The sequence below is a fragment of the Centroberyx gerrardi genome, chromosome 3 (genome assembly GCF_048128805.1).
Source record: "Centroberyx gerrardi isolate f3 chromosome 3, fCenGer3.hap1.cur.20231027, whole genome shotgun sequence".
In the NCBI taxonomy this organism is placed as follows: domain Eukaryota; kingdom Metazoa; phylum Chordata; class Actinopteri; order Beryciformes; family Berycidae; genus Centroberyx; species Centroberyx gerrardi.
In genome coordinates this window covers 23445134-23472023 of record NC_135999.1, presented here as the reverse complement: position 1 = coordinate 23472023, position 26890 = coordinate 23445134, and the positions used below count along the sequence as shown (strand labels likewise).

The 26890-nt window shown below is 42.5% G+C and overlaps 1 protein-coding gene across 1 annotated transcript in view; it reads right to left on the bottom strand.

Annotated features, from left to right (window-relative positions):
* The window catches only part of rptor (regulatory associated protein of MTOR, complex 1), a 155130-nt gene that overhangs the window by 112607 nt on the left and 15633 nt on the right, over window positions 1-26890 (bottom strand). Inside the window, exons 3-4 of the mRNA XM_078282116.1 lie at window positions 26499-26601; window positions 24184-24266 (exon numbers count right to left, since the gene is read on the bottom strand). Of these exons, the coding sequence (XP_078138242.1) occupies window positions 24184-24266; window positions 26499-26601 (186 nt within the window). The remainder of the gene's footprint in view (window positions 1-24183; window positions 24267-26498; window positions 26602-26890) is intronic.

The following is a 26890-nucleotide window of genomic DNA, read 5'->3' as shown; positions in this document are numbered from 1 at the left end:
ACGTCATGATATTTGAAGCATGCGGCGGATGTTTGCGGTGGGTCCTCCATCTCCAGGTCTATGTTTCAGTAAATGATGTTCATCCTCAATCCCAGGGGGCATTTGGAGTGGCGTAGGGTTTCTGTGACTGACCCCTCCCACACACACACACACAAATACAGAGGCTAAAACACAAACATATCTGCACACACACATTCTCATGTAAACCAAGCGAGGGAACAAAAACACGTGACAGAGAGGGTCTCTATCCTCATTTCCAAGTCTGTATCGATTGCCTTAGTTTCTTATAATAACTCAGCGTGAGCCCCGAGGGGTTCAGCAGACATATTTATAACCAGATCGATGGACCTATATCTACACCTGAGCTGGATATCTCCATAGACCAACATATCACCTGCGTGTGTGTGTGTGTGAGTGTGTGTGTGTGTGTGTGTGTGTGTGTGTGTGTGTGTGTGGTGAAGCCCATGTAAGAACGAATGGGAGATCCTGTGCTTTATCAACTGTTCAATCAAATTTCCCATTAGCACTCAAAGACTTCCAGGAAAATGTTTATTACTGGTTCTCATGTGTCTCTGTGTGTGTGTGTGTGTGTGTGTGTGTGTGAGTGTGTCCTTAGGTATGTGTATATCTTTACCTGTTTGTTTGTGTGTATGTGTTTATGTGTGTTTTCCGTTCTTTCTTTTTTATGCAAGTGTGTCTATGAGTGTGTGTGTGTGTGTGTGTGTGTGTTTGTACGTGTGGTTCCCCAGTCTCCTCATTAGTGCTCCCAGTCAGAAGGGTCAATATCCCAGCATGCATCATGACCTGAAGAAAAAGACCTGGCCATTAGCCAATAAGTTGCTTTTTTTTAATTTTTTCTCTTCCTTTCCTTCTCTCCCTCTATCTTTTTCTTAGCTCCCATGTACAATGGGAAAACACATTTTCTAATTCCAAGAATTCCATATTTTTCCAGACCTCAAGTTAGAAACTTTGTAGATTTATTGATGACTGGTTTTACACCTTTAGCAACTGGCAAATAAGTAAAATCTGTATTTATTCAGGGAAGATTTGTGGTGCGCATGTTTCGGTAAATGCTGGATAATGGTTGATACATTTAGTAAATCTGATAAATGTGAACATTTCCTGGTTAACGTGAGTGGAAAACATTATGCTGACCACATATCTGTGACACCATGATTCACTACAGTTCTGCACCTGAGGGTCTTTTGGTATTTGTTGTAGTACAGACTTGTCATTGGCTTCATGGAGTTATGTTATGCCAGATTCTTTAAAATCACTGGCGTAATTGAGAGGAAAGCATGTTTTGCACATCCACATCTTTTTACACATGGATGGAAATGAGATGTGTAGTCTTGTGTGTCCACTATTGGACTGAAATATAAAATCAATTAGGCATCAGTTTCTTGGTCAAACTACATCTACGTTGAATACACAGGTTATCAACTAAGCAATGTCTTATCTGCATATCAAAAGTAAAGAGATACACACGACAATGTACACCAGTTTGACAAAAAAAAAAAAAATCTGATAAATGTAAATGTCCAGAATATGCGGACATTTACCATGGAGTTGGTACACATTTACCATTAAATGTGAACATTTTACATTTTCCCACATTTACCTGCCACTGGAGCAATTGGGGGCTCAGTGCCTTGCTCAAGGGCACCTTACTGAGGAATAGTATTTGTCATTCAGGGTTAGGGTTACAAGTCTGCTTTTCTAACCTCTAACCTACCACCACCCACCGACTTATACTTAGTGGCGTAAACACACTCAGTCAGAGGTAATCTATTGACAGTGGTGATGAATTTCCAGACTTCTTCCAAACTTTCTCGTGATATATTTTTTCCCATATCTTTAAAGACCTGAAAAATCATTGAAATCATATTTATACTTTCTAGAAATGAATCACTGTGGAAGCTGTCCGCCTTCTCCTCCTCTTCTCATTATAGGCTTTTCGCCTGCAGTATTCCTCTCTCTAGAAACACATGCAAAGCAACTGAAAAACCTTGAAACCCATTTGAATTCTTTAACACCCAAACAAAAAAAGAAAAAGGAGCAGTGTGGGCTTTCTGCACGTGTACAGTAAGTGTGAGCGAGTGAGCGTGTGTGTGTGTGTGTGTAGTTTCAAACATTCATTCGCAGACATTAAGCATATGTAGCAGAGCCTTCAGCGAGGCCACATAACTACTGGTTCAGTGGGGGTTTAAATAACACCTCTAATTGTGGTGCCCTTGTGCCTGCTTAGTGAGTAATGGAGTGTGTGTGTATGCGTGTGTGTGTGTGTGTATACATGCAAGAGAGAGAGAGAAGAGAGAGATGTTAACATGTGTGTAACCGTGTATGTCAGGTGAGCCCTCGTTGCTGTGATTAATGAACTAATTGTGTGTGTGTGTGTGTGTGTGTGTGTTTCTCTGCATGTGTGTGTGTGTACTATTATGACTCCAGCCCTCAGGGTATTAGCGCCCATTGAGAGTGTATGGAAATGACCTTCTTCCAGTGTGTGTGTGTTTGTGTGCCTATGTGTGTTTGTTTATATGCGTGTGTATGTGTGTTCCCCAAGACTAAACACACACCTCCACCCACTCCCTCTCCCCCAGGGCCTCCAGCACTGGGAAATGGACTGAGTGCATTTTCCTGCCCTCCTGCCTCATTCCAGGAAAACTCAGGAAGGTGTTTGTCATTAAAAATAGCTCCCACATCTCCAAATCTAATAGCCTTTTCGGATGTAGCTATGGTGTTTTAGCGATGAGTAACAGAGCATCTCTCTCCATTGAGAGGAATAATGGTTGCACAAGAGGCTACATTCATATCGCATTAAACGTAATGAGATTGAGCAAGAGGCTGAAGATTGCTTTATTGGATTGGTGTTGTGCAATGTCAGGAAAAGGGAAAGACGAGGGAGCCTAAAAGCATTCGGAGGAATTTTTCTGACATCGCACAGGTCGACCTGTTCCGTTCACGGTTTTTGATTACATATATACATTATATGCAGAGTTGTTATGCTGTACTGATTTGAAGATGGTTGGGTATTCAAAATGCTCAATGTTAGCATGATAATGCCATTACCAATATAGGCAACGCACCTGTATAAATATCACTGAAATTTCTGACCAATTTCACATTATACTGTGACATGTAATGTACATTGGTTCACATTTTCTCTGGAGTCTGACAAGTCATAAATGAACTTCTGAATTCGAAGAAATATTCGAGAAATATGAAAATCTTCCCTTCATTCCACCAAAAAAGAATAAAAGAAACAAAGGATAAGGCTAATTTGTCCATATAAAGCATCCAAACAGAGCCACTGTGGACGTGAAAGTGCTTAGGCAAATTAAACACATTGCAATGATAGAATAAAATGCAATGGCAGGACACAACTGTTTATTTTTTGTTGACACTGCAATGTTTGGTTTGCTGTAAAACCTAAACCATGTACCGCTGTGTTTTAAGTGGGGAAAAGCTGAGAATTATTATTATGAGCAACCAAAGTCTACAGAAACCTTTAAGTCATGGCGTTTGACAGCTTCAAATGAGTTAAAATGCAAGAACACTTGCAAGATCTTGCTTTGAGCCAACAAGTGGTTCCAACGAATATTTCCTCATCATCTGAACGCAGCATAAACGACAGTCACATTCGTAAAGGGACGGGAGGTCTGCCGTAGCAGAGTGAGACATGGGAGGAGAAAGAAAGATGCAAAAGAAAGAAACGGTAACAGAGAAGTCAATATTCACAATTTCAAAATCACATTTCCCCTGTCAAAAGACGGCTGATACCATTTGTTAACCAGGCAAACTGGTAATAATCTGTTTAGGTGCTAAAATGTGACGTGTCATGTAGATCAACTCTTTATCTTGTCTTTACAAGCACAAGTAATGTGAGGCTTTGCTTGCATATAAAGCACTCTTTAAACAGTTTGTGGACAGTTGAACAGTTCTTTCTGTTCAATTTTCAAGCAGCTCTCCTGTGCAGAAGGTCTTTCTTCATGTCTGTCTGCACACTTCACCTCTATGGAAACACTTCCAAGCTCTAGGTAGCAGCAATATTCACTCTACATCAATGAAGCCAGACATGTGTGCATTCGTGTGAGTGTGCCTTCTTGGTCACACAGTACTTTGCAGACAGAGGGAGAAAGAGAGGCATGTTAGGATTGGGAGAGAAGATGGAGAGAAGGATGAAGACGGGGAATAGAAACTTGAGAGGGATGAGAGCGAGGCACAAGGTGAAGAGGAAAATAAGGGGGTGTAGGCAGAGACTGAAAGAGAATAATCAGCATGCTCTGCCTCCTGCATCTTTCAGGGGAAAGCTGATAGTCTGCTAGGATGGAGTGATGAATTTTAGGGGTGTGGGGGGCATGGAGGGGGAGAGGCAGAGCCATATTGGGTAACAAAAACCAAAATGAGCACATAAAAAGGAAGCAATGCCCAGTTATTCTTTTACTGCTCTCATAATATGTGAAATGTCACCAATTTATTTAATCAAACACATTTTGGAGGCAGCAATATGAGTGGACACTACGTTCGTTTTATGTAGACTTTGGCTTTTTTGGCTCCTGCGAAGAGATTGATATTTGAATAAGGATTACCTGACAGACATGTTTATGATTTGTTCAGTTTGAATACAGTGAAAGGTTTTCTCTGACATGAAACTTTTTTGGGCAGGTACTGACCATCTCTTACATTGCAGTAATCAATATTTAGTTTTTTGTTTTTCAAATTAATTCTGCAATTAATTAACTAAATCAGACAGTCAATTACTTAATTAAAACCTAATTCCGTGAAACTTCTTCTTTCTAAACCATACAGAGCAAGCTGAGAGGAAGAGGTGGAAAGGAAGGATGTTGAAATGCAAGCCTTAGGAAGTGATCCAATTTCAAAAAGCCAAAAAGTAATCTTAGCATCATATATCCTATACGGACAGTGATTACAGCGTGTTTCCTACTCTTTGACATCCAAACCACTATTCAACCACAACTGAAACTGAAGTTCCTGAATGAAACTACAGGGCTGTTGAGTCACCTGAATTATGAGCAATTCACAGAACCTAGAGAGAATGATCATGGCTCTATTTTTTTCATATTCTATTGATCCAAAAGCGGGAAATTTGTCTTTTTCTACTGCTCCCTCCCTCAGAGCAGAGGGTCAGCTACAGACCAGCACCCCTCGAGCCGATGACGAATTAGCGTCTCGCCCTGCTCCAGTATCCTCAGTAAGACGATGAATCCCTAGCAGACTCCAGGGATGTTGTTCTGTAGCTGACCGTGACCTCTGACCTCCCTGTGGAAGAGGGGAAAAGACAAAATAGAATTTCCCCAAGGGGATCAATACACTATCACATCACATCAAGGACTCTTTTACAGACTGGACACTCGGGGTCACGGACCGTGGGACCTTCCGGTTACAGGACGGTCTCTTTGGGTCTGAGCACTCACTTCATCTTACCACAGTATCATCAATTTACCAGCACACATGATTTAGATGTTGCAATCCTTTGTGCCATAATCCAAGGTGAGCATTAATAAAGAAGCACAATTCAGATTTTAAAAGAATGATACTAAATCACAAATGGTGAGTATACAGCAGTGGTTCTCAACGTGAGGTCTGGGGACCAATTGTTAAACTTCACCGTCATTTCATTTACAAGTATATTACAAGTTAACACAATTAGAGAATGTAGAACAAAGACTCGTTTGATCATAGTTTCACTGTTATCTCTCTACCTACAATACAGATAGTGATGGAATTCTGGACAAAATCGTATCTAACAATAACAATATTCTCAGATTTGGGTCTGAGAGACAAAATCTCATCAAATGGGGGTCCGTGGCTCTAATGTGGACTAAATTAGGGGTCCTTGATGTGAAAAAGGTTGAGAATCACTGCTCTAAAGGACATCAGGCTCTGCTGTGATAAATCTACAGGATCATCAGACAGGCAGCACCATTCACCAGATACCTGATCTAAATGTTACAGGGTTGAGTGTGTGAGTGCAGGTGTGTCACTGGAAGCGTGCACCTCCCATCACAGATGTTTCATTGAATAAGGCCCACGACTCCTCCACAATTAAGGCTCAACAGTGATTTCTGTCGTCCCAGAACACCCTGGACCTACACTTAGGCTTATCCCCAATTCCCAACATCACTCAATAATTGAGCCATCAGAAAGGCAGCTAAAACATTTCCAATTTCGGTATCTGGCTGTTGCTTTTATCCAGAGCGACTTGCATCAGGTGAATATGCAAAAAAAGGCCGAGATCACCATCGCCAGAAGCAATCAACAGTAAGGACTGAATTATCCTATAAGAAAGGTGCTAGGAAAAGAAATCAAATAAGAGCTAAGAGGAGAAGCATAAGGGATCTTTAAAGCAATTTGAGTATTGAGGAGAGAAGGCTGGGACAAGGTGGAGTGAAGTTCTTATGAAGTGAGTTTTCGGCAGAAGACGGGGAGTGACTCTGCTGCTCCGACTGGAGTGAGAAGGTCATTCCGCCATCGGGGAGCCAGGAGGGGGAGGAAAACTAGACCTGCCGACAAACTCCGGTCTAATTAGGGTGTTCACCCAGTCGCTAAATGCTCCAGATCAATCTCATAACATGTGGCCAGTGTGTTCCTAACTGTGGGACTGCTTAATATAGAGATAAGCCTCTCGTGTCACCAGCTAGGGCCCCTATCTATCTTCATTAAGCCGGCTGCGCTCGTGGACTGGCTGTGATGAATGGCTTCTCTCTCCTTTCTCCTACCTTTCCTCCCCCCCATGTCTCCCACTCTCCATCTCCTCCTCTTTTCTTTCTGTTCTTTCTCTCACTTTTATGCACACTATCCAATTGCCTCTATGACCATCTGCCACAGTGGGGAGCCTGTATGTGTTTTGTCAACTTGACTATACAGGGAGCATTTTGGTTAAGTTTGTCATGCTGACAGAGAGATATAAAGAATGTTTATCAGCCAGCCAGGCTAGCCAAATACAGAGGTATAACATATTTTAAAATACACCAGTATGGATCCATGAAAAGTTTGCAAACCCATGCAGTCTGATGAAGAGCAGTGAGCTTGAAATGTCAAACATGTATTGGTGTTAATCAGTTCATACAACTTGGAAGCAGCTATGAGTGTGCAGTGTGCTACTTTTGTTTACACAAAGTTAAAAATTTTTTTTGATTTGAAGCATGGATCCAGAAATCCTCACATACACATCCATTCATTCATTCATTCATTCAGTCACTCACTGTTCTGCCCCTAGTGGTAGTTAGGAGGCATGGCAATGTCTACAGACAGTGAACCATGGTCATTCACTCGCCTCCTCTCTGCAATACTGCTGAACTGAACTGTGTACAGTGCTTCACACTGTGTCCTTGTTAGAATAATGTCACCAGTTGTTTTTGTCAGTATATGTCAATATAAAATTTGCACATTTCAGTAGAATTATAATTTGTGTGATTTTTTATGAAAATCATTATGACAGTTTTGCTAAAAAAAACATCCAAAAGACATGACATAAATCAAAGCATAATTTGTATTGGAAAAGCCAAATACTACCAAAAATCAACCGAGCATCAAAAATGATGAAATACTATGACATGATATTTTGGCCATATTGCCCAGTCTTGCCAGTCCTTCACCTCTCCACCCCTGTGTGTCTGTTTACTGATGCGCACTGCCATGGGCAAACTCTGCCATGCTGCTGTCAGTGTCCTGAGCCCACGTAAGAGCTTTGAAATGGTACACACACACACACACACACACACACACACACTCACACACTCACACACAGACCAAATCCCTCCGTCACACTTGTGTGCTGGTTATCCAGTGAAGCGTCCATGACAGGGAACAGGGGACTGAGGTTTGCCCTGGTAACACTTCCAACACCTCCATGTCTGGTTCACCGACTAAAACCAAAAGCATGCAGACCAGATGAGACAGGATGAACGCCTTAAGATGTGTGTGCGTGTGTGTGTGTGAGAGTGAGAGAGACACAGAGAGACAGAGACAGAGAGAGAGAGAGCATGTTCGTGCATGTAGGTGTGAGCACGCAGGTCGATCTAGATTCTTGGAATCGCGAACACCAACACAACTGCAACAGAGGTCAAGGTGAGCTGAGCAGAGCTGTGGTTCAGGCAAGAACAGGCAAAGCCAGGTGAGGAAATGGGTGGGTGGGAACGGTGAAGAGCTCCACTGACCAGTTAACTCTTACAACAATGCAAAACACAAGCTTCTTGATTTGGTACAGTACTGCAAAATAGGGCTGAAAGATAATTGACAAAAAATCCAATTGTGATTATTTGACATTTTTTCTTTGTCATACATTTTTTATAAAATAAAAAATGAATTTTGTTACTGTTTTGTTTTGAACAAATAAATGTCAGTGTGCAGGATTTACTGAGTTTGAGTATGACGAAAGGTTTTCATCAATATTGGACTTGATTCATGGACCAAAGATTACCTGCAGTTCTAAAACACCTTGTTCAGAAATCCAGAAGTTCATAATTCCAGTTTTTCAATGAATTGACCCCCCCCCCCCCCCCCACTATCTCTGTATTGAAAGAAAAGAAAGAGAATCTCTGTATTATCCTGATGTGGTAAACCCCACCCATCTGGTATTTCATGGGGTTTTAGACAAACGCAAATACTTTCTCATACTATTTCATCCCGGTCTGGCCTGCACACTGGTATGTACAACGCTAAGTCTGTGGTCCTCAAAAAGGCTCAAGAAGCCCTCCTCTTTCCTTCTTTCTCCATCACATACACACTTTTGCCCTCTGGGATATTCAAGTCGCACGCATTTCTTGACGAGTCTTTTTAATTAAAGCCCTTTTCTGTGGAGAGAGGGGGCGAGACGGAAAAAAAAAACAAGAGAAAAGAATAGAGGAGAGATGAGAGGAGGTGAGGAGACAAAGGGAGAAGAGGGAAGAGGCGAGGAGCGAAAGTGGAAGGAGGGGAGACGAGATGAGAGGAGGGTAGAGGAGATGCGAGGAGATGAGAGGGAAGGAAAAAGGCGAGGAGAGAAGAGATGAGGAAAGAGGGCAGGGGAGGGGAAAGTATTGGAGTGGAGAGGAGAGGTAGCCTATAATGATCAATTGTCCCCAGCCTGTGGCAGTCTACAAGCCCCTCTAATCCTGAAAAGACTCTCCCTTCCATTTAATGATGCTGAGGGACAGGGAGGAAGAAAGAAACCCTGTCAAACTCCACATGGCTGGGCTTTATAGTTTTTGGAGGAGCAGCAGAGGGATTTTCCTGATTCTCTGATGTTAGGACCGGCTGTACTACGGTTCACGGATAATGCGTGTTTGGGCTCTGCGACGGGGCTCCGTTTCTTTACTTGGCTAGAGGTTTCATCAGTGGGTGTTTCAGCGCGAACATATTTCCTTCTGTACATAATTCAACCCACTTGTTAGTCAGCATAATCGCATGCGCGTCCAAGAAAAGCATACACTGCACGCTATCCTCCGGAGACTGGTGGCAGAGGCAGGGCCAGCTTTAAGCAGCTTTGAGAAGGAGCAGAGGCAGAGGCTTAGATCTGCTACTGTTGGCCAGCTAGGGCATCAAGGCCAAGCTTACAGCAATGCAGTCAACAGTATTAAAAAGAGTGAAGTAAAGCTTTTGACTCGTAAATCATGCAGTCAAAACAAAGGGCAGTAAATTGTTTAGTCAAAACAAAGGCCAGTGTGTCACTGCCTATTTAACTTTTCAACAGTCCACCCACAGTACGTGTTTTTTTTTTCCTCGCTTCCTTAAAAAAAATATAAAATGTACTGTACACTCGGGTCGTCACAATACCAAAATCTTGACTTTGGTAGTGATCCAGCCAAAGGATTACAGTTTCGATTCTAGGGAAACCAGGAAACCTGCATAACCTAAATAACATCACCTAACCCTTCAAACTGTTTAAAATGCAATAATAAAACAATTTTTTTTCTTTACATTTTTTCCCACCAAATTGCCATTGATACTTCTTTTTAAAGAGAGGGAAGAGAAACTACAAAACTGTTTCCAGTGGGACATATTTTGCTGACATTTTGTAACTTCCCTCGCATGCTACCAGCAAAATCACATGGTCAAACCACAGGAGCACATGAAAACCTTGAGTCATCTGGAGAATGATTTTCAGGTAAAATGTGATCTTAATCTGTGTATAAATATAGAATGTTTTTACAGGGATTTGTGAGTAAATCAAAAATTTTAATTTATTCCAGAGCTACACTGTGGAAATGAACCTGGAAATGTATACTCAGACTTATCTACAATCCACAACCAGGCCTTTCATTTAATTCAACATTTCCCAAATGGATGTTCAATTAACCTCATGTAAAATGTGATGATATCTGCCCCAAATCATCCTGGGATTCTCCTAACAAGCTGTAGCCATCTGCCATCGTTACAAAGCGTCTCTTTTTTGGGGGTTAAGTGTGATTACATTCAAAGATGGACAACGAGGCAGAAATCGTGCTATAAAAAGAGCCCATTAAAAGCCAAGCCCTGGTCACTGTGAACAAGCGGCTAATACAGACATCCAACGCTGCCATGAGATGGAGAGAAACCACAGGAGGAGAGCAGGCCATTAGAGATGCTGGATAGGGAGGGGAGGGACCGGGGAGGTGGGGGAGAAGAGCCATTAGCTGAGGACTTTAAGGGGCAAGAGAGGGGAACACTAATGATCTATAAAGACGGCAGTCCTGCTAATTGGTGGAGAGTGAGCGGTGGAAGTCTCAGCATTCGAAAGCAATCAGGGCCAAGGTGGAGGACAGTGGGATTGATTGACAGCGGGAGAGAGTGTGGAGGTTAAAAAAAAAACTTGGTGGCTGCTGACTGAACCGCTGTGTCCTGATGATCTGACATATAGAATTCCTATCCTGCAATTTAGCTCGACTAACGAGAGCACGGATGTGAAGACATATTATATATTACAATCTGTAGAGTGGATAATTGGAAGAACTCGCTCTTCAATTGGAGCCACTTTAGGAACAGAACAGACTGTGTAGCCTAATAATTTCAACTGCAGTCGAGAGGACACCCACCCCCCACCCCCCCGCCCGCACACTCGCTGTGTCAATAGCAGCCATTGTTTACAGCGATGTAAACACCATATCTAAATCAAGCTTACTGACAACCAACTCATTACTTAGAATTCATTAGCAGCATTATTCACAGCTGGATCGGCATCACAATTCCTTCACAGATCTTGATGAAGACCGAAAAACAAAACAAACACACAAAAAACCTTCTGAATAGCCATTATACGTCCATTCAATAGAAAGTTTACATAACTTGCGATCCTATTATGTCTGTTCCATAGCTTCTTGCTCGTCAATGCAACCGCAGCAAGGACATTAGTCTGTGTTAGTGGATGCTGTCCTCAACTATGTGAACAATGGAGCTGAGCTTGACACTGTGGCATGACAGGACTCCTTGCGACTGCCTCTGTGCAGACTCAAGGACAGCCAGCGAGACACTGTTCAATGGTAAATGAATTCACTGTAGTCAATAAGGAATAAAAAGCAGATAAATAATTAGTTTAGGGTTTAATTAGTAGGGGTTTTTGTGGTTGTCTTCAGTCACCATAGGACAGAAAACTAGTTAAAGAGCATTCCATGTCAAAAGCTTTCTAGCGTTCAGCAGAGAGAGGAACTGCATGGAGAGATCTGAGAAGATTTTTTTTTCAGCTTTTCTTTGTAGTGATGCAGCAAAAGGAAGCGTTGAGTACAAAGAAATCCTGGCTTTTGGGAGGCATATGAATGTCACATAGCAAAACCTCTCTCCGGCTTCAGGTACAGGATCTCAGGAGTAAGCCAGGGTAATTTTGCAAAATTTCTGGAAAAAAAAAATACATTTTGAAAAAAAGTAGTGGAGATAAGATTAGACAGCTGACAGAGAAAGGGCTGATTTGTAGACCTGAAGCTTATTCTTCACAACAAAGTCCTGATACAATTATATTTGTATCAGGACTGAATACCAGGGTTTTTTTGCAGACTTCTCCAGATTTCTGTCCAATTCGCAAATAAGACCTGGAATTTATCCTGTTCATTTCCCACACATTTCAGACTTAGAAGTAGTAGAAGCATACTGGCCAAGCATGAGGAGAGGTCAAACCCGTGCTAACGAGTGTAATTCCCTGACGGGGCAAGTGTTTACGATGGCCAAGTTCAACAACAGACACCCTCATGTACACAAATATTGTCACACCCACACTTGCCCATTACTGGTAGTGGCACATTTGACTGCCAGACAAGCTTGGACACTCGCCAACCAGTTCAGCAGACATTCTGTGTACAAAGGATATCCTTCTAAAATGGTTATCACGATTATATCACGACATATTATGATCATGATTATTAATCACGATTTTTAGTCTTGATGATGTGACAAATAAAGTTAGTTTACTGCACTTATTGCATCTTATACCAACACCCTGACCACTTTCACCTACAGCGGACATCCAAAAAAATACAAAATCAAATGTTCCAGTATTGCCAATATGCCAATACTGTACTATCATTACTTGTGGAAAAAATGCAATGTACCACTAAACTCAATTGTGCATCCCTAATCCCTCTCAAATTAAAGTTGTGCCAGTGAATACCAACCATACTTTGTGTGAAGGAAAGTCACCAACAGTTTCATTGACAATATCTCTGGGGACTGCACAGTTTTGGAGAGACACTGTAACATTTCCAATTTAATATTACAGCCATGGGTGGCTGGTTAGAGCGGTTTTAATAATCAGGAACAGGAGGGAACATAAATGTAGACCACTGGGCTCCGATGCACACGGAGAGTTTTGACTGAGCACTGTGTAAAAGGAGGAGGAGGATGTTCCTGTCAGGGTGGAAGGAGTCTAGCAGTCAGTGGAGTGGCTCAAATGACTAGCAAAGAGCCAAAACTTCTTCAGGGATGGGGGAACTTTGTCATCGCAAGAGCTCTAGTGTTTAAATTCAGAAAGACTGAACTGGATCAGTCCCAATTTGCACCATTGTCCCTCAGCACTCTGACGCGCCAGTGCCCCCACTTTGCAAAGCTGGAAACTTGTCGGATTGGAGTGCAAGAGGAATGAGAGCGCTACATTTTCACGCTTCGCTAGAATAAAGAATAAGTCAATGAAAAGGTGGGTGGCGTATCTTTAATATCTGTCCCCTGAGTCACATCCTGGCTTCCCGTGTCGCACCCTCCTGCTCTGCATCCTCTCCAGCAGGCTCGTGCCAACACACACACACACACACACACACACACGGAGGAGCCAGGATGTAATAATAATAGTCAAACACTGGCCATTAGTCCCCAAGCGCAGCGGACACTGAAACACGATGAGTGCAGCAACTGAGAGGTGAGTCATTGTGGAGAGAGCATCGCGGCACAGGAACGATTCATTACACACAACGCTGCATAGCACACACAGGGTTACACAAACACACACACACACACTTTACTGACAGGCTGCATTTACAAGGACAGACACCCTCATAGATTCTGAGAAATGGGTCTCTTATTTATACAGTATGCACCCGGTTCTCTGTTGGAACGTGACTGATGGGAAGTAATGGAAGTCAGCAATAGAAATAATATTAATAATAAACAGAATAATAATAATAATTAACAGAAATATATACAGATCTACAGAACATTGCACTGAGTATAAGCAGTATCAAGAGTAGGCTATAAGCTGAGTTTACATCCAAGTATTTCTCACAATTTTTAATAAATCAAATTATCGAAGCTGGAAACGGTCAAATTCAATAAAATTCCCTCAATATCACGATTTTACGCTTGCTTGAAGTGGAAAATGGTTTCATCAATACAGAAATTATGCAATAAATAGAGATGAAAACAAATTTGTCGAATAAATACTCATGTAGGCTTGACAACAGCATTTCAACAAATGGTTCAGTTTAATTGCGTAACAGTTTGAAAGTGGTTCTGGACATCCTGAAATGTCTCTAAGATATCTGTCCACCACGACCTGCCAGAGATGTCCTACCTGCTGTCATTCACATGTAGAAGTCTCCACTGTGGTTATACGGCCATTAGTTGGTGCACTGGAATATTGCCAAGTAGATTTCTTTGTTTTCGCCTTTGGATGAAAGCATGAAATATGGCCAGCACTAGCTGACACTAAAGGACAATAGCAACTTGCCCAATACTGATCAATTCTTGCAAGACTGGATTTTTTGGCAACCAGGAAGCCTATTTATTCCCTTCAAGCCAGCTGATGGAAACCCACCTAAATCGAATTTTTTTTTTTTTTTTTTAACATTTCAAAGTTAAAGTTAAAATTCGCTTGATGGTTAGATGGAAACATAGCTACAGACAGAGAGATATATCTATCAAAGCAACTAAAAGGAGTTTTGTATTTGAGTATTGCTAAAAGTTTCCTCACAAGTGGAATTCTAAAGAAAGATAGACAGAAGAAGAGATGGATACAGAGAGAGAGAAAGAGAGAGAGACAGACAGTCAGACAGACAGACAGACATGATGGAGGAAATTCTTTTCACACAGCGAGTGCACAAAGTACAGACACACTGTAGCCTAGCAGCAGCACAAAGTCAGAGGAAGCACACAAAATAATAAGTCACATATCCCAAGTCAATAGGCATGGTGCTGCCGTAGCAATCTTTAATATTCCTCGTCCACTGACACTTTCATCATGTGTTCTGTCGCACTGCTCATTCTCTACATCACTTAGTTTTATCACATGCAAAGAGCAGTCGTGGAGCGCTCTCTCTCTTTCTCTCTCTCTCTCTCCCACTCTGTGTCATTGTCTCTCACCCACGCCCAAGCACACCCATGCTCACTTGCACACAAACACACGTGCATTTTTTGGACAAACATTCATTTATAATGAAATATTATCACTTTCTGTGCCACTTTTGTGAGCCTGACTCACACACACACACACACACACACACACACACACACACACACACACACACACACACACACACACACACACACACACTCATGTCCAGTGGTGATGTCTCATAATTTGTCACAGCATTCGCTCACACAGCCTGCTGACAAGTGTTTTACACAATGGTCAGTCAGCACTCACTTGACACTGTCACACACACAGGCAATATTTCAATTTGGCAAAAATTGAGCCGTGAGAAGTATGATCTATGACACAGAATGAAATAATACTGACAATATTAGAAGTACGTCTTTTAAACTCTGTTTTAAGACAGTGGTATCGACTACGGGTCCCCAGAGTAGCCAATACTGGTGGTTAACAATTCATTTAACTTCTTTGGAGGTCTGTGCATTTACCAACCTGCATTTCACACACAACTACTGACCAGGAGCAGTACTCCCAAAAAAAGATCTCCAAAATTAAGTCTTCTTCCCTTCATCTCAATAGGGAGATGATGAAAGAGAATAGAGGAGCGCTGCAGCTATTGAACACTGCTAACAGCTAACCAAGGCACATACCACTTTAAAGGCTCGGGTTCAGAATGAGAGATTTATTCTCTCGCCCTGGGAGCGAGGATCAATAAAACACATTACTACTCTTGTCGTATGAGGACCCACTCGCCATAAACCTGTGGCCCAATTTGGGTCCCAGCCCCAAAGTTGATTTTTTTTTTTTTTTTTTTTAAGTTCAAAAACACTGAAATATAAGACTACAAAAAGACAAAGGTGAGGCATATTGGGACAAATGGATAGTCTATTGCAGGGAAATTGAGAAATTGGGTGACAACTTAATCCCTTTTTCTTTCAACTAAGTGCGAACTGTCGGTTTAAAAAAGGGAAAAGGAAAATGTAATTCCTGGCAACCTACTCCCCTCTTAAAATTCTATCTTTTTTTTTTCACATGTTACCGATTTTTGTTTATAACCCTGTTAAACTAATAGAAATAAAGCATAAAAAAGCACTGAACCACAGGCAACTACTGCATTCCCCTATCTGGTAATAAACTAGACTAGGTATAAACCATGATTATACTGCAGTCACCTTTACATCACCATAATCTAGAGTTAATCTCCTCCTAACCAGATACACTAACACTAGACGGCTTGATGTCTCCAAACTGTCTTCTAGTAGGATATTTATGAGGTGATCAGCAGCAGTGAGGGAACTGATCGATATTGTCTCTCTCTCTCTCCCTCCCTCTCTCTTTCCCCTTCGTTCTTGCGCTTTCTCTCCCTCCTCTTCCTCTCCCATAGGGATATCAGAGCCCTGACCTGCAGCCTTCCTCATAAGCACATTGTTTATAGATCTATTGGTGTGACGTCCATAACTCTTCCTGTGTGCTAATGGTTTCTCTGTGGCTCCCTCTGGGCTAAGTGCAGGAGGAGGGAGGGAGGGAGGGAGGTAGATCATCAAGACAGTTTCCGCATCACGTTATTCACTCCGTATATAGCTTCCCGCAACTTGGTTGTCAATTGAATTCAACTGGAATTCAACTGATTTAGCAGCAGTTAGGGGTCCTCAAAGGGAATAATGTAGTGGGTGTTGGGTTATTGTGTTGCAATTAAGGAGAGGAAGTACTTTTGCTGTATTCCCACTGCACCCAGGCAAGGATGAGTTTCATCAAAATTCATACAAAACTGGAAATTGTAAGCCATAAAAAGAGTCCACACCCAATCACACTCTCAGTCTGTCTATACTGTATTCATTGATCTCTATATCTCCCTTTCATATTCATCACCATTTTCATTTTCAAGTTCAGTATGAATTTGTTATAATTTCGTGCCATTAGTCATTTTGTAAGAGTGGGTGCCACTTTTTTCATTTCTGCTGGATTGTGATTGCCGTTGGTCTGATCACCGGTGTGAATTCCCTTCTTGATTGTAAGTTATTGCTTCTTGATTTCTGTTAATATAAAATGTAAATACTTCGCTTCCTTGCACAGTCAAAGCAAAGTTTCTGAAGCAATTAGCCTACTTAACTCCTCTCTCTCTCCCTCTCTCTCTCTCACACTCTCTCCAATTCAATTGGTTTTATTGGCATGACATTTGATGTGCTGCCAAGGCACCATTTAAAAAAAACCAAACAATAATGATTACAAAGGAAAATGCTAAAGGATTAACAGTATCAAAAACTCCATTAAGATATGTTAATAGAGAAATATACGTACAAGTAGAAGTCATCTATTAATCTATAAATAAGGGCAAAAAATAATAATAAAGAAAAGAAAGAAAAGGAGATGGTACTGGTAAGTGAAGTAAAAATCGCAGACATACTCTCTCTCTCCCTCCTCTCTCGCAGTTTCACTCACACAATCATACTCTGCCTCACTCTCTCTGTCTCTCTGGTTACAGATGCACCTTTGACAGTGAAGTCTAGTGAAAACTGTCCTCCAACACTGCTCAGCCTGCACATTCATACCATGAGACCTGGACCGCTCCCTAACCTTGTACTGCGGTGTTCTCTCTTGCCCCCAGCTGATCCATTGAGTTATATGGAGACAGTATTTTTTGCGGGCCATAGTCGTGCACAGTCCCATGCAGTGAGCAGCGCGCACTGTGCTGCACTCAAAGTTCAAAGAAATTGAAGACAAAAAACAAAAAAACTTGAGCACAGCGTGTCAATCGAGAGATGCTGGTACATCAACGCAACCAATAAACGCCACATATTTACAGCTGGAACGGCACAGTCAAGACCCAGGACAACAGACACTGTGCAAAAGAATCCTTTTTATTCTAAGATGATAATGAGCTACATGTTTCGCCTGATGAAGCTATAAATACATGGCATTTTTTGGTTCATTCTAATAAACTGAACTTTGAACTCCAAGTTGCTGACCATTGTAGTCTTGTCATGATTTCAAAAAATTCAGGAAAACTTATGCAATGTATTTCAGAATTTCTACAACAACTCTATCAGAGAATACCAAGAAGAGACAAATACGACTTATCCTTAAATGTAAGATTGTGTCACTCATGTAACTCACTTACCGTGCCTTACTTGTGAACATGTACTGAGTTGAGTAGTTGCACAGAAGCAGTACACAGAAGTAAATTCTTCATTGGTTTTTAATTGGTGCCATCCAGCGCTGGAGAGGCTACAACATTGCACTTTTCAAGTGCAGTGCAAGCATCTTGTATAACATTTTTCTTTGAATTAGATTTGCCATCTTGCCGCTGGTACAGAAAAAATACGCGTACGACTTATGTGTGATTGGTATCTGTAAATTTTGATACATTTGGCACAAATAAAAGCTGTGGCACTGACTCAGTTTTATTGCGTCATCACTGAGGCACGGTAACAAGTACTATCATGGCCACCCAAGCTTCACTACACGTGCAAATTGTTCACTCCTGTCTCTGTCTCCCACTGGGTAATTTGGGTGTTGCCAGGGTGATAAGAGAAGGCCTCAAAGCCAATCAGTGGCAAAGTGTTTGAGCTGCAGCACATTGATAAATAATACAGAGACGGTTAGGGGAGTGGACAGCAGGGATTCACAGGCTGCAGCCAAGCAGCACAGGTAGATAGGAGAGAGAGAGAGAGAGACAGAGAGAGAGAGAGAGAGAGAGAGACAGAGAGATAGACACAGAGACAGACAGACCAAAAGAGATATTTGAAATGACGATTATTCTCACCAGGAACCCAGCCAAAACCTGTTTGGCAGCTGCTACATGCTCACCAAGTTAGTCACACTGCAGGGCCTTTGAAAGGGTAATTGACAAGACAAGCACGTTGCTTTTCATCTCAATAACTACCAAACATCTAAAAAGTGTAAAGGGGAGAATTTCTGCACTAACCCCTCAAACACATAACACAGGCCAGAGAGGAAAAAAGTCAGAGAGAGAGAGAAAGAGAGGAAAAAGGGCGACAATGAAGAGACAGAAAACGAGGAAGAACAAGTGAGGCTTGAAAGAGAATAGGGGAGCAGAGCAGGCAGAAAACAAAGAGAGAAACTGAAGGTTAAGTAAGGTATCTTAATAACAGTCTCCCGACGCATCTCTATGAAACAAAAAGTAGTCCTCAGTTGAATTCAGTCTGTGCTCTAATATTACACACTCCTGGAGGAGCTGGTGCCACACAGACACAAAAAAAAACCCAAAACAAAACTATACCAGAGACAAGACTCTTCAGATGATGCTCAACAACAAAGATGGCTGAAGTAAATAAGATGGTGGTGGTAAGGGGCTATACTGAAGGCGCTGTACATGACGGAACAATAACGAGATAAACAAGTAGAAAAGCGTTAGAGAAAAACTGAAAAAGTTGAGTGTACGCACAACAATCTGTTAGTACATGTTTCCCACTTGGCTACAGTCAAGTTTATATATAGGCTAGAGCATTTTAATAAAAAAGGATGTCATCGAGTGCTTTACAGAAAACAAAGCGCAGAAATAAAAATAAGAATAATAAAAATGAATGATGGAGCAGCAAGCACATCACAAATTCCAAGAAAAAGTGGGCCAGTGCTTGTGCAAATGAGTGGATGCGTGTGTAAAAACCTCTCGTCAGTGTGTGGCTGCGTGGGCACATTCGTCTTTTTCTGAACCAGTTTGACCAAGTGTGTGTTAGCGATGGGCCATTTGTTGCCTTCAAAAGCTATTGCATGTGTAGGGACTTTCCAGCAGCTGACTGCCGTGCGCCACATGACGCTTTCAGCCTCCGCTGCAAACCTCTATTTGTATTCACAGTCATCTTGCGCCCACACACACACACACACACGATATCACCGTCTCTGAAGTGGCACACACTGGCCTTTATCTCACCCACACTAAACAGTTCATCAATAGGACACTGGATTGTTTATGGATAAGTATACAAGTGACTGTCATTATGAGGCTCAAGTGCGGAGGTGGAGAGGTAGAGGTAGAAAGGAGTTTCAGGCATGCAGCATGAGTACCACAGAAGCTGAAGTTAAGCCTGGGTTTGCGTGTGGGAAGAACGAAAACGCCTCATTACGCCCGACTTGAGCGCGGCTGCAGACAAGAGGCTACTGTGCGGCAGTGTTACGGCCGAGTGACAGAGTATGAGGACATCAGCCGGGCCCTCTGTGGGCTGACAGCCAACAGCACAGACAAATCAGCCCCGCTGCCAGCCGTCAGGTGTCACTTTCACTCAGGGTCTTTATCAGTGACTGGCTGCTAGCATGCTACGCTAACGCTACACCAGAGGGACCACACACAGACTCAACCGAAAACTGAATTTGTTTAAGCTATACAAGGTGTGGACAACAAAAAACTGTGAAGTACATAAATCACAATTACAAAGGCAGCTACACAGCCAAGTTATACTGAGTCAGCTTTAAAAAAGCTTTATATGTGAGTTTTCAAGGCAACATGAGCTAACTGAGTTCCAAAGAGACTGTATATTTGATATACATTAACACCCTAGGGGACTGATCTGTTATAATGAAGTTTTGGGTCAGATGTGTGCTAACTCAGCAATGTCATGCTACTGTTTGAACCAATAATGTTTCTCCCAAAAGGTCAAACACACAAGGCATTGAAAACCAATTGTGTAACTTCTGGTAGGCGCGTACCTGGGCTGCATCTGGTAGAATGAGCTAAATCGAGCTAGCTACACCCTGGGGGCAGATCCACCGCCTAAAATAGCCAATGCACAGTTGGACAGTGTGTGGGGTAATTTGCATCTACTGTATGAGCTGTCAGCTCCAAGCCAACAAGCAGCAGAAAGGCTTTACATCATCCTTTTTGACTCTAGTACAAGAAGAAAAAAATCCACAGGCAAGGAAGACTGGCACAGAGACAGAGAGGTGAAGAAAGGACGGACACAGGAGAGGCTTGATTGAAAAAGTGAAAACCAACTTTGGTGCGGAGTGGAAAATGGTGAAGAAAGGTCAGAGGAGAGAGAGAGAGAGAGAGAGAGAGAAAGAGAGAGAGAAAGAGAGAGAGAGAGAGAGAATGAAAAAAGAGCAGGAGGTAGAGTGTTGATAGAGAAATTGAGTGGGCTGCAGCCAAGACGGTGTTTGCCTTTCTCTCTGTGTTTTCTGGCCATGAGGGTTAATGTGAGAGTACAGAAGCAAACAGAGAAATGGATTCGTGACGGCAGGTTGGCACAGCGAAACTCTCCGGGTAGCTGAGCTGTTATCAACACTGCTTTCAACTACCAGCACCGCAGGTTTCACGAAAATGTGTGACAGGGTTTTGGTATTAATGCCTTGTGTTTATCAACTCTGCCCATCCGAACTGAGCTTATCATTATGCAATTTATCATCAACATGTTGACGAAGCAGCTAAATAGCAGCGGCCTCACGGAGTGCATTGTCAACAGTTTATGTAAGGTGTGTTGGCGAACGCTGCTCTGCTGTGCGGTGCTGCGGAGCTGTGAATCCCCAGGCTGGAAGAAAGAACAGCTTTCTCACCCTCCCACTCCTCCTCCTCTTCATCCACTCCTACCACCATTTGCCGCTGACCCCCTGGGTCACCCGAGCCCAGGCCCACACTCCTTCAGCTGGTCTCTCTTGCTCTCTCCATCTCTGTGGATGTCTGTCCTCCTCCTCCTCCTCCTCCTCTTCTTCTTACCTCATTCTTCACTTTTGTACTTTCTTTCCAAATGCAGTCCAGCCACACACCTCTCCATCTCCTACATTTAATTCCTCAAGAGTGGAGACAATTTTTTCAGGGGCCATGCAGGTGGCCAGCAAACAGGCTACAAGATATGCAGTCAAATGCTTCCTAGCAACTGGATGTTTCCATGTGAGTAAAGCAACAACACTGAGGCAACTCACTGGGTACTGTTGCACTAAAGTTGCCCTGTGCATCACTGCATTGGCTCCCTTTCACCTCTGGCAATCTCAAACTGTCTCCTCGTAGCTTTGCCTTTCCTCCTGCCCCGCTTTTCTTTTCATCTTCCTCCTGCTGCTCTCCTGCGCTCTCCTTCCTTCCGCCTCCACCTCTCTAAAATCCTCCCTCCTCCTCCTCTTCCTGTCCCTCAAAGGCTAAGCTCAGACAGGCTGCTAAAATCTGATTCTTTTACATATATCCAATATGAGTCAGACTTTTTCTAAAGTCTGAACAGCAAAAGAAACCTATGGAATCTGATCCTTTCAGATCATATTTAAACCACATTTGTATGTGGTTTGAAATGCGATTCAAATCAGATCTCAGTCGCAGTCGCCCCGCTCAGATCAGATTTCAAGTGGGGGGGTTTTCGCCACTCTCCACGGGACACGTGTTTGACGTCACATGTTACAACAAGAAGAGCAGAGAACAACAAACATGGAGGACAGCCATATCCATATCCCTCGCTGCACTGTGATGCCCGTGGTGACAGCAGTACCAACTAACATCGTATATACCACCCTCCTTTAGTTGCTGGACAGGAAATGTGCTTAGTCAGCATGTGTCATTACTATGACAAAAAATGGCATAATGACAGTAAATGATGATACTGTTTAAACACACAAATCTGAACAGTCAAATTACAATGTGGACAGTCAGCCTTAAAGATCAGATTTCAATCAAACAAATTGGATTTGCCTGCTGTCTAAGTCCAGTGAAATTCTCTCCCTCATTCCCTGCTCTCTCTGTCCCAGTGGTGTGTGAGCAGGTTTAGGAGCAGAACTCGGCCTTTTCTTTGCCAGCATCTTCACCGCTCAATCCAGCTACATTCAACACCGGCTCCTTCCCTTTCTGTCTCCTCCTGTCAATCTCTAATCATTTACTCTCCGTTTCCTCCCAACCTCACCACCTAAAATCCTTGCTTCCTCCACATCTTCAGTCTTCTGGTTGCCCCCCTGCGCTCCCTGTCTTAGTGTAGTGGGAGTGTGTTTAGGAGTGATGGGTGAGGGCTTGCCCGGCCAGGGGCTGCTGGAGGAGCACAGCAGACAGACTGAGGAGCCTCTGGGAAAACAGAAAGCGTACTCACAACAAGCCAAGGAGAGCTGCCGCTGCTGGCAATGACACAAATGCACACACACACGCGCATGGGGACAAACTCGCACACACACACACACATACACCTTATAGCGGAGTTTCCAAGCACACATGATGCCTCTGTTTAAAAAACTATGAATGATTGTCAAGAACACACGGGTGTTACATTGCCACAGTATTGGAACTGACAGGGTGAACACTGGGAGTGTCCAAACAAACCCAATCACCCTCTTTTGAACCACCGTTAAAATGCAAACACACTTAATTAGAACAACGCGTTGACACCTTAACAGAGAGTTGACAACATAGTTAACTGGCATTACTCCCACACGTGTCGCGGCTGTCCATATGCTTATGTACAGCAAAATATATCCGTCTGCATCTTCATTAACACACCAAATAAACTAATAATGAGCATTGAAGCGCTCTGAACCTGATGTAGGCTTACATCAGCACATGTCCGCCACGCAGCCCACGAATACACACACACAGCAAGGGAGTGAATATTGAAGAACTGTGTTTGTCGCACTGATGCACATCAGAGAGCAGAAAACAGTGTCTTAGCGGTGATACCTATAGAAAACATTGGAATCAAGAAAATGTGCTCAGTAGAGCACAGACCTCCACAACCACCTTTTGGTGATATGCCACGCCCAAAAGCACACCCCCTTTTGGCCAATCGACATGAAAAGTTAATCAGTTATTCCTTGGCCCATAACCAACCTTCATACCAAGTTTTGTGCAAATCCGTGCCCAACTTTTTGAGATATCCTGCTAACAGACGGACGGACGGACAGACGGACACACAGACACAGGCGAAAGCATTATCTCCTTGGCGGAGGTAATAACAGCTGCCTCTGTTCTAGGAGCCCGTTCTGAAACAGTACGGTACCACTGGATGCAAGCAGACGTGTGCCAAATAGTAGTTAATTTTTTTATTTTTTGGGGTTTGTTTTAGCCTAGTTGGTTGGCAGGTGCCGCTAATGAAGATCACAGGATTGGCAAAGAACTGAAGGACATATAGCAGGTATGACCTTCTGACAGGGTACTCTGCCAAAATCTATGCCATCTAAAATTACATCTAAAACATCCATGAAAAACACAGGAATGGCTTGATGAATGCTCATGCCAAAATGTGTTTGACTAATCAGTAAACATATGGTATAACTGAGGTTATGTCTCACCTTAATTGCATAAAAAAAGTGAGTTTTGGAGTGCCACCATTCCAGTTTTTCATGGATTTTTTTTTTAAACATTAAGAGTTCCTTGCAAATCCTATTTGATCCCAGTCTGTATGCAATGTGCAGCAGCGTGAGTGAATATAGTCACTGTAACGATATATAAGAACACACACGGGGGAGGAGGGAGAGAGGCTGGTTGACATGAACTCACTCACCCTGGGTTGCCAGTTTTCATATTGCTTCTGCAGGTTGGCCCCGATGGTCTCCAGGGCTTTCTGCGGGCTCATCGACAGAGGATCTGGCAAGCAAACACAGAGGCGCTGTAAACACACCGAGATCACACACAGCACACAGCGCTCCTCGCATGGCAAAACCATGGACACTCAATGTGGAGCTGACAAACCGGCCACAAATATATCATCCACCAGACAGCTTTACATTACATTTCTATTTTAGGCATTTAGCTGAAAACGCTTATCCAAAGCAACTTAAAATTATGTAATAAAAAAATCCAAATAAAAGTCCCTTAACCCATATACATCTTAACATCACTCAACACACCAGCAAAAGACACAGCCATGCTCATGATTACAGAAATAATCCAATAGGTGAGTTAAGAAAAAACAACAATGCAATGCAGTTTACAGTATCAACATCAAAGCAAATTCCTCCATTTCATAGCCATTTTCATATCAAATCATGCACAGGGTTAGGAAAAATAGGAACAGCACCTCAGGTTGAAATATTGATGAGAGAAAATCAATATGGCATAAAGAATAGCAGAATATAGATTGAGGGGGATCAAATTCCGCTCAGCAGGCAGAGAATAATACATTGGCAAGATTGCAGGAGATATTGATATGCTTTATGCATATAGAGACAATTAAACCGTTGCTGTGATGATGAATGAAGCTTCATCGCTATGAGTGTATTATTGCAACAACAAAGCTAAGGTCTGTTTGAAGAGCTAGATGTGAACTCCACCATTTGAAAAACACCTCCTCTTACAAAATGATTACTTTCTTTTCATTCTCTTGGAAAAATATTTGAGTTACGAGTTATTTTAACTGACTTTAAACCACAAAATACTACAATTTTTGATGATTTATTTTCTTGTTCTTTTTTTTCTCAAAATGGATATGCAGCATTTTGTGATGAAACACTTCATATGTAACTATGGTCAAATAACTCGCCTACCATGTTTAAAATGCACATCCCTGCAACAGCAAGGCCTATACCTATATATTAGTGCGGTCATCCTACTACAGTGTAGAGACAATTTGTCTCTGTAAACTGTCTGTTTATGGAGGGGAAGGTTTCACACACACACACACACACACACACACACACACACACACACACACACACACTGTGGCCACTGAATAGTAGATGTAGGCTGTTCTACTAGCATTTGGCTGGAGTGTGAGTAATAATTTAAACACCTTGGTGCATCTCAGGATATCTCCCTTGCCTCTAACCCTAAAAATCGCCCCCCCAAATAACTTCTCAAACAGCAACTGACAGGTCTGCACAGTGTCAGTGTCCTCAGAAGCCACTGGAAAAAGTAGCAGAAAACTTTTAGAACTGTGCTCCAACTTTAATGTTCTTTCCTCACTCTTAAGAGTCAAGTCTCAAGGGACATAAACAATGGTTTTGAGGTTCCTGCTCAATAGGGACGGTTCCCTTTGTTTTTGTTTTGCGTCACGTCATCTGGCTCTGGTGGGGGCAGATTGCTTCATCTCTAGTCGGCAGGGGCTTTATGCATGAAGATCCCTCGGGACAACTGAGAACATCCCTAAATGCTGAGAAATAAGAGCAAGGGGAGTTGGTAGTAGTGTTGCACAGCGTACCAGTGCTGAAAATGTACTGTGGCACCTGGTTTGAGAAACAGTACTATACTAGAATATTCCAGAACCAGTGTTTCACACCATATTTACCATTTGCATCTGGCATAATATTCACACTCATAAAAGTAAATGCCTGTGAAAATGTGTTTCTTTACAAATAGATCAAGTTTGCCTTATATTTTACCCCATTATCATAACTAACACCATTTGTTTGTTGTTCCATGCTTGTTCGACAAAAGAGGAAGCTGTGCATCAGCAAAATATGTCCCAAGGGAAGCATTTTGTCCAGATTCTGTCCCCCCCTCTTTATAAGAAGTATCAATTGCTGTTTGATGGGAAAAAAACTAAAACAAAGTTTATTTGTATAATAATTATTGATTATTATGACAACCCAAGTTGTTAGGAAATAAAACTGGGCTCCAGGCAGTGCCCAAAAAATGATCAGAGAATGCAGTCAGGGCAATGCAAGGACCTTTACTGAAATGTGTACACACTGTAATGTCCTCAGGCACAAATCAACGCATGAAATTCACACTGTTCTTTAGTTTATAAACAATCAACCTCCTCATGTACTGCTCTTTGTTCTGTGTTTGAGTGTGTGTGTGTTTTGTATTCATGTTGGTGTATTGTCTGCGTGTGTGTTGTGTGTGTGTGTGTGTGTGTGTGTGTGTGTGTACACTCACCTATCCAGCACTCCAGTCTGGCGCAGGGGGAGGTCTTGACCACGTCAGGAGGGTCCACTCCCACGTTGAGACACAACACCAGAGCTACACTCACCGTCTTCATCTAGGGGAAGACAGAGAGAACAATCTTTCAAGAACATTATCCTCACATCGCACACACACACACGTCTCACTTCATGCACATTCATGACAAATGAGCACACACACACACACACTATTTATGCCTCCAAACTAGAGATAAGCGTATATTCACACACAAAACACACTTTTTTGCCGATTTCATTCCACCGGCGTAGGCCCACAACAGAACAAAGCACCTGCAGTGGTCGGACCCACACACACACACACACACACACACACAACACACACACACACACTTTACCCTCTGGCAT